The sequence below is a fragment of the Piliocolobus tephrosceles genome, chromosome 19 (assembly GCF_002776525.5).
Source record: "Piliocolobus tephrosceles isolate RC106 chromosome 19, ASM277652v3, whole genome shotgun sequence".
NCBI lineage: Eukaryota > Metazoa > Chordata > Mammalia > Primates > Cercopithecidae > Piliocolobus > Piliocolobus tephrosceles.
The window spans coordinates 28,887,596-28,900,218 of record NC_045452.1 but is presented as its reverse complement, the minus strand read 5'-3'; the positions used below and the strand labels follow the sequence as shown (position 1 = coordinate 28,900,218).

Here is a 12,623-nt window from a genome sequence, read left to right as displayed (position 1 = left end):
TGCCACACCGCACCAGGACGTGGACACACTCCTGCGGAAGAGGAAACTACGCTCCTCCCACACCGCTGTGGGCAGGGAAAATGGTGCCGCCACGTGGGAAAGCGGTCCAGCAAACAAAAGGTAACTCAAAAGGTTAAACACAGAGTCACCACGTGACCCAGCAATGCTCCCAGTTATATACCAAGATAAAAGGAAACACACATCCACACGAAGACTCGTACATGAATATTCACAGCAATGTCATTCCTGTTAGTCAAAATATTAGTCAAAAATGGAAACAGTATTAGTCAAAAAATGAAAACAATCCAAATGTCCATCGATGGATGAGTGGAAAACACATGTGCTGTGTCCGTACCAGGGGCCGCTACCTGGCTACAGAATGAAGGAAATACTGATTCACATTGCGTGGATGAACCTTGAAACCATGATGCTGAGTGGAAGAAGCCAGGCACATGTAATTCCACTCACGTGAAATGTCCAGAGAGGCAAATCCACAGACACAAAACGCAGATGAGAGGCTGCCTGGGGCTAGTGGATAGGAGAAGAGGGAAGGATGGGGAGTGACTGCCAATGGGTACAGGATTTCTTTTGGGGATGATGAAAATATTCTAAAATCAAATGTGCTGATGGTTACACTCCTCCAAATAGTCTAAAAATCTTTCAACTTTACACTCTAAGTGGGTAAAAGTTATGGTTTCTAAACTGAATCTCAATAAAGCTGTTTTTAAACAGTAGTAGTAAGTGCAGTTGGATGTGAAGGTCGGGAGTGGGTGGGGGACAGAAGGAAGGAGAACGGTGACTGCTGGTGGCTGCTGGAGTCAGATGACAGGCGCGCGGGTTCTTCCGACAATTTTGTTGACTTTGTGTTTGAAACTTTCCATCATAAAAAATTATTTAAAATGAAGTTGCAAGAGGCTATGGTCCACTGAGTGCAATCTTCCCCCAGCACAGAAACACTCAGGCCCCCATTTCTGAGGGAGGGCGGGGAGCTGATGTGACAGTTTGCTTGCCACCATTCTTCAGCCCGTTTTTGGCAGGTCGCTAGCGAGATCCCCATCATCAAATGCTTTGACCAATTTTCGGTCTCCATCCCTGTGGGCTCTGCTGACCACTCCCTCCTTCCTGAAGTTGTCCCCTCCCTTGATTTCTGTGATACCTCAGGCCTGGCCTTTGTCCTACCTCTGAAACCACTTCTTCCCCATTTCCTTACCACACTGCCATAGCTCTCCCGGGGGCACACACTGGTCTGGCAGCCTGCACGCAGGCACACACCCTCCTCCTTGCCTCCTGTCTCCACCCACATCTTCTCCAGGCCCCCAGTGGCTGGTGGGTGGCAAGGGTGTGGCCGATGGAGGACGTCGTCGTGTGCATTCCAGGAAAGCTTCCGAAAACACATGGGCTCAGCTGATGCACGCTTTGGCCCCAGCCCTGCACCCTGCACCCTGCACCATCTCCCTCTCTCCAAACCTAGGACAGGGACCTAGCGGAGGTGCGGCCACCATTTTAAGCAGAGGAAAGCCACAGGCAGCGACAAGGAAAGTGACAGTACGATGATCACCTGCTGCGTTCCACACCTGGTTCTAAGCTGGTTTTGCCTCACTCGGTCTTCACGCCAAAGAGACTAGTGCCATTATGATCTCCATTTCGCATCCATTGCAGAGATCACTGAGGCACCAAGGCCGTCTGCAGCTCTTCAGGGGCGGCGCCTGGATCTGGACCCCGGCGGTCAGACCCCAGCGCCGCACTGCATCCTTCACAGATCCTGATGGTGGCCCTCAGCAGCAGGAGCCACCTGGATTCTCAATGCCCAGACTCCTGCATGGGAGAGCGCCATAAACCTCCCCGTGGGACAGCCCCACTGCCAGCTCCTCGAGTCACAGTCACACCTTGGAGACCCCTGACACATCAGACAGCCACTGGATCCTGTGACCCGCTGCACTCCACTCTCCCCAGACACACACATCCACAGCCGTGACTGTCAGCAGCCATTTCCGGACCGACAATTTCCAGACTAACCTCCACTGCAGATCTCCTGCCAAGGCCCGGATCCCAACAGGCTCTTCTACTTGATCACTGCCGACAGAGCACACTCAGCACATCCTAAATCAGAACCCCATCCCACCTCATCCACCTGCTCTTTCTACTCCACGTCTCATCCTGGAAAACGGCACCACACCCCTCACAGGGCCAGGAATCTAGGAGGCCACTGGATTTTTCCTTCTTGTTCACACTCCCCTCCGCTCACACCAAGCCACTTTGGTGCCCTCACGGCAGCCTATTTGACATCCAGGACCAGGGCCTCCTCTCAGGCCCCGTCCTCCCTCAGCGAGTCTCCTGCCTCTGCTGGCCTCTGGTCTGGGCCCGCTCCTGTGCCCCTCAGTGTCTCTAGACCAGGTGTTGCTCCTCTGCTGTTATAAACTCTAAGATGCGCTGGACCCTATGTTATTCTCATCCTAGACCTGCCTCCTTCCGTGGCCTGAACTAAGTCCAAAGTAAAATGTGCCTTGCTGTTTCCTTTCACTTCCAAAAGATTAGACTAAAAAGTGGGTCTTCTGCCTGTTCCTAGCTGAGTGTCGTCCCCAGTGAGTGTGCTAACTGGAGTCTCCTCCATACTCTACCCGCCCCGTGGGTCAAGGACGCAATCTGCAAAAACAAGCACCCACGCTCGGCTCGGAACTGGAATGGGCACACTCAAGCTTCAGCAAATCTATCACCATGCGCCTCTAGTTTCTTCCCCACTCCCTAACGCTTCAACCTCTGAAACTTACGAGCTGCGAAACCTTCCTGGCACAGAGCACTTTTCCGTGATCGATCTCTCCAACCAAACTATACCCTCTCATTTCATTTTCACTTGTAGGGTTTTCTCCCCAAGCTTCATGAAGTGATGTCTAACTGGCTGTATTCACTGGACTTCACGATCTTCACATGCTTTGCACGCTGCTGCTCCTGCCTCTGAGGTCATGAAAGATTGCTTGACCTCTTTCTCTAATGACAGGCTCCTCCAGGGACGGAGCGAGACTGGTGGGTGCCCCTCAAACAAAGGTTAGTTACAGATTTGTTCCCCATATGCTTGGAGAGGTTGAGGTTAGCACTAGTGAGGAGTGTGCAAGCGGGTTTGTGTCTCTGTGTGGTTGTGTGTGTCTGTGTGCATAAGCCTGCACACCTGTGTGCATAGCATGTGTATGTGCAAGTGCATGCGCTAAACATCCATTTACAGACTCTGCATTCATCAACAGCAGGACCAAACTGCCCTTCCTAAACAGTGGCAAGCTCCACGAGGAGACCTGGGATGCATACCATGTATTCCTGACTCAGGCTGGCAATGTCCGGGCACCCACGGAGACCCATCGAACCCTGACCCCCTGAGCACACCTCCTCAGAGCTTGAGCATTGCTCCCCCACTACAAACTGTTTCTCTGACTCTGACATGCTGGCCGGCCTCCTGCGGAAGATGAACACACTCTCCTGTGCTGGGAAGCAGTTCACCTAGTTGACTGGTCTGCCTTCAGACCAGGTCCTGTGTGTCAACCTCAACCACCGCAGCTCTCATTAGTTGCTTAGCAATGAGACAACCTCCTATGAAATCATAAATGGAAACAAAGTGTCAGAGGGGTTGCAATAAAATTCACCACATGGATATGTCCTCATCCTCGAAGGATAATCTGTCCTCGGGTAAAGCTCATCTCTCCAGATTACAGCAAGGATGGGAATCTGAAGCCCACCACATCCTTCTTTCCAAGTCAAAGAACGTAACACTGAGAGGGCTCTGAGTACCAGCACGTGCACTGTCGGAACCTCCCACTGAGAGCCAGAACGAGGAGCCAATGCAGCGTCGGAACCTCCCACCGAGAGCCAGAACGAGGAGCCACTCCCGAAGAGCTGTTCCTGCTCAGGACCTGTGCCACGCTCCAGGATTCCCCACGGTCCGTGGAACCCGTGGGAGCATGTGGCAGGCCAGGAGCTGTGGATCTTTAAAGGCTCTGGACACATGGCGAACACACGTCCCCAGAAAGAGCCCAGCTCCCACTAAGGCATCACAGATCCGTCTGCTGTTGTCTGAAAGCCCCCGGAGAAATCCCACACCCCAGGGATTTCTTAAACCTTTGATTAACTGGGATTCTGTCCTGTACTTCAAAGAAAGAGGAATATCCAAGTAACAACACAAGCTCACCGCCAGGACCAGGCCAGCTGCAGATCTCAGGAGGTAGCCATGCCCGGGCTAGTGCTACAGGCAGCGGCACCAAAGGTGTACGAGCGGTCACGTGACAACCTGAACGCTGAGGCCCAAGGACTGGCAGGTGCTCAGGTGTCAAAACCACAGAATCCCATTACCAGGTTCTACTCTCTGAAGGAACAGTCAATCTTGAAGATCTTCACTAAGCAGAGCGTCTGAGGTTTACTGGCTTGAAGACTCAGCAAACTAAGAGTTCAGCAAACCAGAACAGCCTCTCTGGAGGGGACCTGTGCCTCTGCCGGTGCTGGAGCCTGCAGGTCCCTGGTCTGTGAACTTCCCCAGAAACCCTCCAGTCTCATCCATGCAGCTGCCAGAGAGAATGTTCAAAGAGGAGAACCTGAGCACAGCGGCTGGGGGTTTTGCATGCCCCTGAGACTCAACCCCAAGCTCCTCCTTCTGAGCACCGCAGCCCAAGTTGCCCTGCCCTTCCTCCCAGTGCCACTACTTGTCACTGTGCCTTGGATTCCAGGCCGGCCCTCCTGCTGCCCTCTCCGGATGCCCAGCCTCAACCTAGCTCCTCCTCATCCTGTGAGACATGGCTAAAATGTCACCTCACCCTGGAGGCCTCCCCGACCCCTAAAAGGGGACAGGTCCTCACAGCAGCCCAGGCTTCCTCTTGATAATGTGAATGTTAATTACTTTAATTAAGACTTTAAATTACTCATCTAAAATCCGTCTTCCGTGCTACAACCACAAGCTCTGAGAGGGCAGGGATCAGGCTTTCCTTGTTCTCCTGCCCCACGCCCACAGCACAGGGCCAGGAGATGCTCCGTCAACACTGGCTGCATTGAACTGAAGTCATATCCCCACCCCAGCGCTCTGCACCAGACCCAGCAGCAGGGCAGGTGCTCCATGAAGGGCCGCGTGAATGACAAAACTTCAGCCCCACAAGGAAACTAGACAGCACACCACGCAAGTTAAACGCTTCTTTACAACATAATGATAGATAGACTTGGACTATACTAATGAACATTGCCCAAACCTAGGAAGCAAGATCTAAAAAGGACTACAAATGTAATAATCACATGTGAAATCTGGGACCAACTTTTTTTTTTTTGAGACGGAGTCTCACTCTATCGCCCAGGCTGGAGTGCAGTGGCACCATCTGGGCTCACTGCAACCTTCGCCTCCCAGTCTCAAGCAATTCTCCTGCCTCAGCCTCCTGAGGAGCTGGAACTACAGGCACGTGCCACCACATCCAGCTAATTTTTTGTATTTTTAGTAGAGATGGGGTTTCACCATGTTAGCCAAAATGGTCTCGAACTCCTGACCTCGTGATCCATCCTCCTCAGCCTCCCTAAGTGCTGGCATTACAGACGTGAGCCACTGTGCCCAGCCCAAACATTTTTATATGTCCACTTAATAGCTGACCAACACAAATAAATATGTTTTACACAGATGTTTGAAAGTGACACTGTATACCCACACAATGTGTGGTTGTGTTCTGATGTGTGCATACGTGTGTGTATGTGCCTGTGTGTGTGACAGGGGTGCAGGAAGGACGGGGACGCAGGAAGGACGGGGACGCAGGAAGACAAGGAAAGTGTCTCTGAGCTCATCTGAAGACACCACTTATAAGACACAAATTCCATTTTCTCCAGTCTTTCTTTCTTCTGGACAATTAAGATCGTGGTCATGCCCCTTCATCCTGTCTTGCAGATAATCAGGCAAATGCATTAAGAATCACTTGGGTCTTACAACAGAAGTTGGTGGTAAAGTAGTTAAAACAAACTTATTTACCACATTAATTAAATGGTCTATTTAACACGGAATATCAATTCTCTAATCACATCTCAGTTGAACTTCTCCTTTCAATTAACAACTCTGAAGTCTACTGACAGAGGTCCTACTGTTCTAGGAGCATTAAGAGCATTTTCATTATCTGTCAAATGAGGGGTAAGAGGCAGAAAAGCAAGCACCCTCAGGAGCGGCCTCTCCCCTACTTAAGAGATGATTAGGGAGTGAACCGCAGCAGCTCTCATTAGTTGCTTAGCAATGAGACAACTTCCTATGAAATCATAAAGGGAAACAAAGTCTCAGAGGGGTTGCAATAAAATTCACTACATGGATATGTCCTCATCCTCGGAGGATAATCTGTCCTCGGGTAAAGCTCATCTCTCCAGATTACACCAAGGATGGGAATCTGAAGCCGACCACAAACTGGAAAGGCTGAAAACATCGTGTAATAAAAACAGGCAGGCGCCCAGTCCAGAAGGCTTGCAGGAAGACAAACCCGGGTTTAAATTAAATTCTGTGAGTCAACAGTAAAGTCCCCTCTTTCCTATTTATTTTTTATTCATAGATGAATTTATAAGCAGATCCTCACTTTTATTATCAGAGGGTTTAACTTAAAAACAGATTCAAAACAGATTAAGTTATATTACAGTTGATTGTGATAAAGGAAAACCATGCAGTGCTTAAACAGAAACAGCATAAAAACATAGCCCAACCGAAACCGCTGTTCAACCAGCTATTTCACAGGTAATTAATACTCTCATAAAACCAAATGTTACTAGTATAGCAAAAGTAGAAAAGGGATGAAATGCCACAGAAACGCAATTAAAGAAGATGTGATTTTCAGCTTGTAAGCAAAATATGTGACTGATACTCTATCACCTTAATCTTAAATTCAAACCACTGACTGGGCATGGTGGTTCATGCCTATAATCCCAGCACTTTGGGAGGCCGAGGTGGGCAGATCATGAGGTCAGGAGTTCGAGACGATTCTGGCCAACATGGTGAAACCCTGTCTCTACTAAAAATACAAAAATTAGCTGGGAGTGGTGGTGCACGCCTGTAGTCCCAGCTACTCAGGAGGCTGAGGTAGGAGAATTGCTTGAACCCGGAGGGCGGAGGTTGCAGTGAGCCGATATCATGCCACTACACTCCAGTCTGGGTGACACAGCAAGACTCCATCTCAAAATAAACAAAATAAACAGACTGATTGATTGATTGAAACCATTAAAGTCAGTACTGTGATGGCCTTTAGAATAAACGACACTCCCCAAATATATTATCTATCTTCAAATATTGTTAAAAAGAAGATATTAATCATTATAACTAATCATTATAACTGCAACTTAATGTCTTCAGTAGTTGAGCATGTGGATTAAAGACATTTTGGAAAGCTGTTGTCGATGAGAAAACTATTCTTCTCTAATATTACCTATCATTAATAACGTTAAACTTAGTGGCAATTCTCAATATTGTTATAATTGTGCATAGTAACACACAGCAAGTCCACTGAAGTTCACGTTTAATGTTTGCGAGAAATCTTACCTATGTATTCACAAATGAAGACCACAAAGAAGGGAGTGACGAGATCATTTATCCCCTGAACGTATCCACTGGCGGGGTGGCGGATCGCCCATATAAACAAGATCCTTTCAAAAATCTGAAAGAAAATGGAACAGGTGGTAAAGCAAAAAGTAAACATGGCAGAAACTTTAAAATGAAAGCATTCCCTTACTTAAAATGTATATTGTATTTTTTCATGGTTCCTAATATTAAGATACAAATATAAACAAAAATCAATTGCTTTTTTTTTTTTTTTTTTGAGATAGGGTGTTACTCTGTCGCCCAGGCTGGAGTGCAGTGGTGCCATCTCAGCTCACTGCAACCTCTGCCTTCCAGGTTCAAGCGATCCTCCTACCTCAGCCTTCCAAGTAGCTGGGACTATAGACACGAGCCACCATGCCTGGCTAATTTTTATATTTTTTGGTGGACAGGGTTTCACCATGTTGGCCAGGCTGGTTGTGAACTCCTGACCTGAAGTGATCCACCCACCTCAACCTCCCAAAGTGCTGGGATTACAGGCGTGAGCCACCACGCATGGCCCTTAATTTTTTTTTTTTTTATCACATTTCAATTATCTTAACTACTTATTATCTCACAAGCAATGTGCAGCATTCCACCAGCCCCGGCTCAGTCCGTCCCTAAGCTGGCTCTCACAGCAGAGGCTCTCTGCTCCTCCACACCCCACGGGCCACTGTGCAGCAGCACCTGGCCTATCAGTGGAGACTTCCTCGGGGAGGGAGGCATGGATGAGTGAGGAGGTGGATGGACAGGTGGGTGGATGGATGTTCTAAATTTCCCTCATTAAGTAAACAGGTTTCTTTAAACCTCTGAAAAGTTATCACCATTCAAGAAGACAAACTTAAACATCTTCCATCACTTACAAAATCTTAGCAGGGATTCAGGTACCAAGGCCAGGCACACAGGAGTCATCCCGGCCTCCTCCCTTCCAATACTCCCAGTATATTCAGTTGATCCCTCTCTCCACCATGTCTTCCTCCCAGCCACTCCCTTCCATCTTCACGCAGAAGGAGGGTTTTATTACACCAAGGTGCCACACAGTCCTATCACCCGCACCACACACGCGCTCGTGTGGCTGGAGCCCTCTGCGTGCTCCCCGCCTCCCACGGACAGAGCCCCCACCACCACCAGCACAGGCCCAGTGCAGCGTCCCTGGCCCCTCAGTCTGGTCGCTGCCCCAGGGTCTCCCCAGCCAGCACCCACATTGTGGGTGCACTGAGCTACAGCATTCTTCCCCGACGGAGCCTGCCCGCCATCAGCCATACTCCGACCGCTGCCTGGAAAGCCTGTCACGCCTGCATCCTGAGTCTCCACACCCCTGGCTTTCGGGATTCACCTCAAACACCACCCCCTCCGTGAGGACTCTGCTGCCACCTGTTCCCTCTCCACTCTGCCTCTGGAAGAGCCAACCACTACCTGCTTTGTGGCCCTCTAGTTCCCGCTCCTCTCCACTGGGTCACTGGCTGATGGCTCCGGCCTGACCTTCGGGCTGCCTGGCAGCTAAGGCCACGTCCAACTGCTCTGTCCAGGCCCATCCACACACGCAAGGCACAGGAGGTAGACTTCAGGAACACACACTCCGTCAGATGGATGAATTACATCGCTTCCATACAAACTCGGCCCCGCGGAGCCGACTACGCTCGCACCCTGAGGAGTCGATCCCTTCCCATGCTGCCTACAATCCTAAATCTTACTGGGCTTGGCAGGCTCCATCCCCAAAATCACTATCAACCCGGGACTTACAAAGGAGGGACCTGGAGCCGACAGGTGAAGCCTCTCAACCCAAGGAACCTATCTAGTGTGGCATCAGCAGCCCTCGAGTCTAGGCCCCGCCCTCTCCCCACGCTAGCATGCAGTCCACACGGCTGTTCAGATGAGTAACAGAGCAACTACCTAACACAGCAGGCACCCGAGAGACGCCGGTGGAATGAGTAATACATTCGCGCATATATATTCATACATGCTTTTCATTTTCAGTCCACAACTTTCTAGAGAGAATTGAATATTTAACATCAAAGACCAAACCCACTCAACAACACAGTGCCATTGAAGAATTTCTCACATACCACAGCTTCACAAAGGATGTGAATGCTATTTAACCGAGCTGCAAGTAGTGGCCAGAGGAGCCGTGTGGGGGCAGCCCCTCGGTGGCCCCAGAGGGAGATAAAGAAGCGGGACGGCAACAGGAAGGGCCCCTCGGCCAACAGTGCCGCACCACGAGTCACCAACGCGCAGCCCCATCCCTGCCCGGCCACTGGGGCATGAAGGAAGAAGCCCAGGGGCCAGCGTGTGACTAGAAGACAGGGAGGCTGGGCCCACGAAGGCAGGCACGGGGCACAGGTCCAGCTCAACAGCCCTTGGGTCTGTTCGCCAGCAAGCCTCTGAGGGGCCTGTGAGGCCCCGAAAGGGTCAGGAGCAGGAGGTGGAGGGGAAGGGGCCACCCGAGAACAGGAGCAGCAGCAACAGAAGGAAAAAGGAATGACAGAGGCGGTGACTCCACGGAAGCTGACCACACAGTCATGAAGGAATGGAGAAACTCTGCCCAGCTCCTCCTCACCAAAAAGGTCCAGGGTGAGGCCACTGGATAGCCCTCCACACACATCCAGGGGGCCACAGCAGCCAGCAGCCACCGGACCCGTCCCTGCCACCACACGGTGTCCTCTACAGCCCAGGGAACAGGCAGTGCAGTGCCCCAGGAGCACACACCCTGGACAGAGGGAGTCAAGGCAGGCACCGCCCAGAGCAGGGGGCAGTCGCACTGCAGAACGAGAGAGACAGACAGAGAGAGAGAGACAGAGAGAGAGAGACAGAGACAGAGGGAGGGAGAGGGAGGGGGGGAGAGAGAGGAAGCCCGTGTGACTGTGTGTGTAGGAAGACTAGGCAGTGCAGCACTCCCACCATTTAACAAGGCCCCTCACTTTCAGAGGGCTTGTCTCACACATGCACGCATGCACACACACAAACACACTCTCAAGCCTAAATCTACTCATACGCATGAATGCGATACTTCCCTTGGCAGCCTAAGTGCTGGAGAAAACCAATTTGGCAAATAGGACATACCCAGCTTCACCCAGGGAGGACGCCAAGGGGAGCCCAAGTCCTCTCGGCACAACAAGTTCCTGGGCTGTGTGGAACATGAAACAGGCTGCTGCAGGGACAGAGATCTGAGCAGGCCGGAGCCCCTGACTCGGTTCCACAGCAGAAGGCTCCATGAGGCCGCATCTCTGAGCTGTACCTGAGATAGACTGAGTTCTGCCTGAGCACAGCCTCGGGACAGACACGGAATGTACTACGGGGCAAATCAGTAGCACCAAACAGGCACAGCAGGAGGTGGCAAGGCCGTCAGTTAGCAAACAAACAGTGCTGAAGCACTTGCCACGTAAGTGCCCTTTCACAGGCAACCCAACGACCCAGCAATTACCTTCTTCCCCTCCTCCAAGTCAGGGCAGAGGGCCTCCACCCACCCAGACTCCGGGACGCTCTGCACCAGCCTGGGTAGTAATGCACTTTAAAAGAGCACGCGTGTACGACTTTGAGGAAAAATGGAGAATTCTGATTTCTTATTGACTGAAGAAAGCTATCGGTCAGTCCAAATTCTTCAGATTGAACTCTGCTTGATGTCCGCTGTCATCCCACTAACATGTAAATAAAGGACAGCCAGCTCAAGCATTGAACAAAAGAGACCTTTAACGCAGCAAGCAGGCTAAAACAGCGAAAAGCGGGTGTCCTGTGGCAGTGTGTGACACTACACACAAAGCCTGGCTCTGCCACTAAAGGCACATGCTTTTAGGCCATTGCTCCTGAGGCCCGCCCCTCAGAGAATCCCAGGGAGACCTGCAGACCCCAGAGGCCACCACCACTATAGCAAACCCCAGACGGGTGTGGCATCCAACCCCTTCCCCCACTCCACTGCCACAAGCCTGACCACCACCACCTTGTGCCTGGTCCACAGTGACAGTCTCCTGGCTGGTCTTCCTGCTAATACCCCCACACCCCGCATCCTGCTGAGCAGCAGAGATTGCTGCTGAAAATGTCAGGTCACACCGTCCATCCCCCGTGGCTTCCCAAGACCCTGATGAGACAACGCACTCCTGAGCATGGCTTCAGGTGCGTGCCCAGCCACTCCCTGCTCTCTGGCCTCCTCACCAGCACTGGCTGCTCTCTCACCAGGCCCAGCCACTCTGCAGCTGTCTTGGGGCCTTTGCACTGCTGCTCTTTCCACCTGGAATCCCCATCTCCCAAACTTCCCACGATGTTCCACCCAAGGTCTTAGTTCACATGCATCTCCTCAGAGACAAGCTCCTCTACCACCTCCCCACCCAGAGCAGCAGCTCCTCCACCGCACCAGCCTGGCTCTGGCCTGCGGCTCTCGCCCAGTTCAAGATGGGTCCCTGGGAAGGGTTTCCTCCACACACTTTACTGTGGCACCCTCAGTCCTGCACGGCCAGCACAGAGGAGGACTGGGAAGCTCTTTGTGGCTGAATGGAGGTGCGGACGGTGGAGGCGCGGACGGTGGAGGCGCGGACGGTGGAGGCGTGGATGGTGCAGCTGCTCCCTGGTGCCCTGCATGTGAGCCCCTCCCTTCCTCCCTTCTCCAGGTTTTGTGCCACTGGCAGGGCCTGGGCTCATTCTGGGGGTCTGTGGGGACAGATAATGAATGCCATGGGTGCCTGCCTGGGTTTGTGATCAGCCTCTCCCATCTGTTTCCTCTACCAGGCAATGCTGCAGCCTGGCACTTCAAACATCAACCTCAGGGCCCCCACTGTCTGAGTGGAAAAACGCACAGAGAGGAAGGGGCAGAAGTAACTCCATCGAAAGGGACAGGGAAGATAGGAGCACTTGGTGAAGGGAGACTGCAGAGAGGTGACGGGAAGAGAGGGGGGTGAAAGCTGAGGCGGGAGGAGGAGAGGAGCCTTCTATGCAGAGAAAAGAGCATGTGTGCACACACGGAGAAGAACACACGCACACACACAAGAGCGCACACACGTGGAGAAGAGCACACACACAGAAGAGCACACACACGTGGAGAAGAGCACATGCACACAGAGAAGAGCACACACACATGTGAAGAGCA

General features: G+C 51.7%; 1 protein-coding gene across 1 annotated transcript in view; it reads right to left on the bottom strand.

Annotated features, from left to right (window-relative positions):
- TBC1D22A (TBC1 domain family member 22A) overlaps window positions 1-12,623 on the bottom strand; it is a 509,073-nt gene that overhangs the window by 257,846 nt on the left and 238,604 nt on the right. Inside the window, 1 exon segment of the mRNA XM_031934660.1 lies at window positions 7,514-7,628. Coding sequence (XP_031790520.1) covers window positions 7,514-7,628 — 115 coding nt within the window.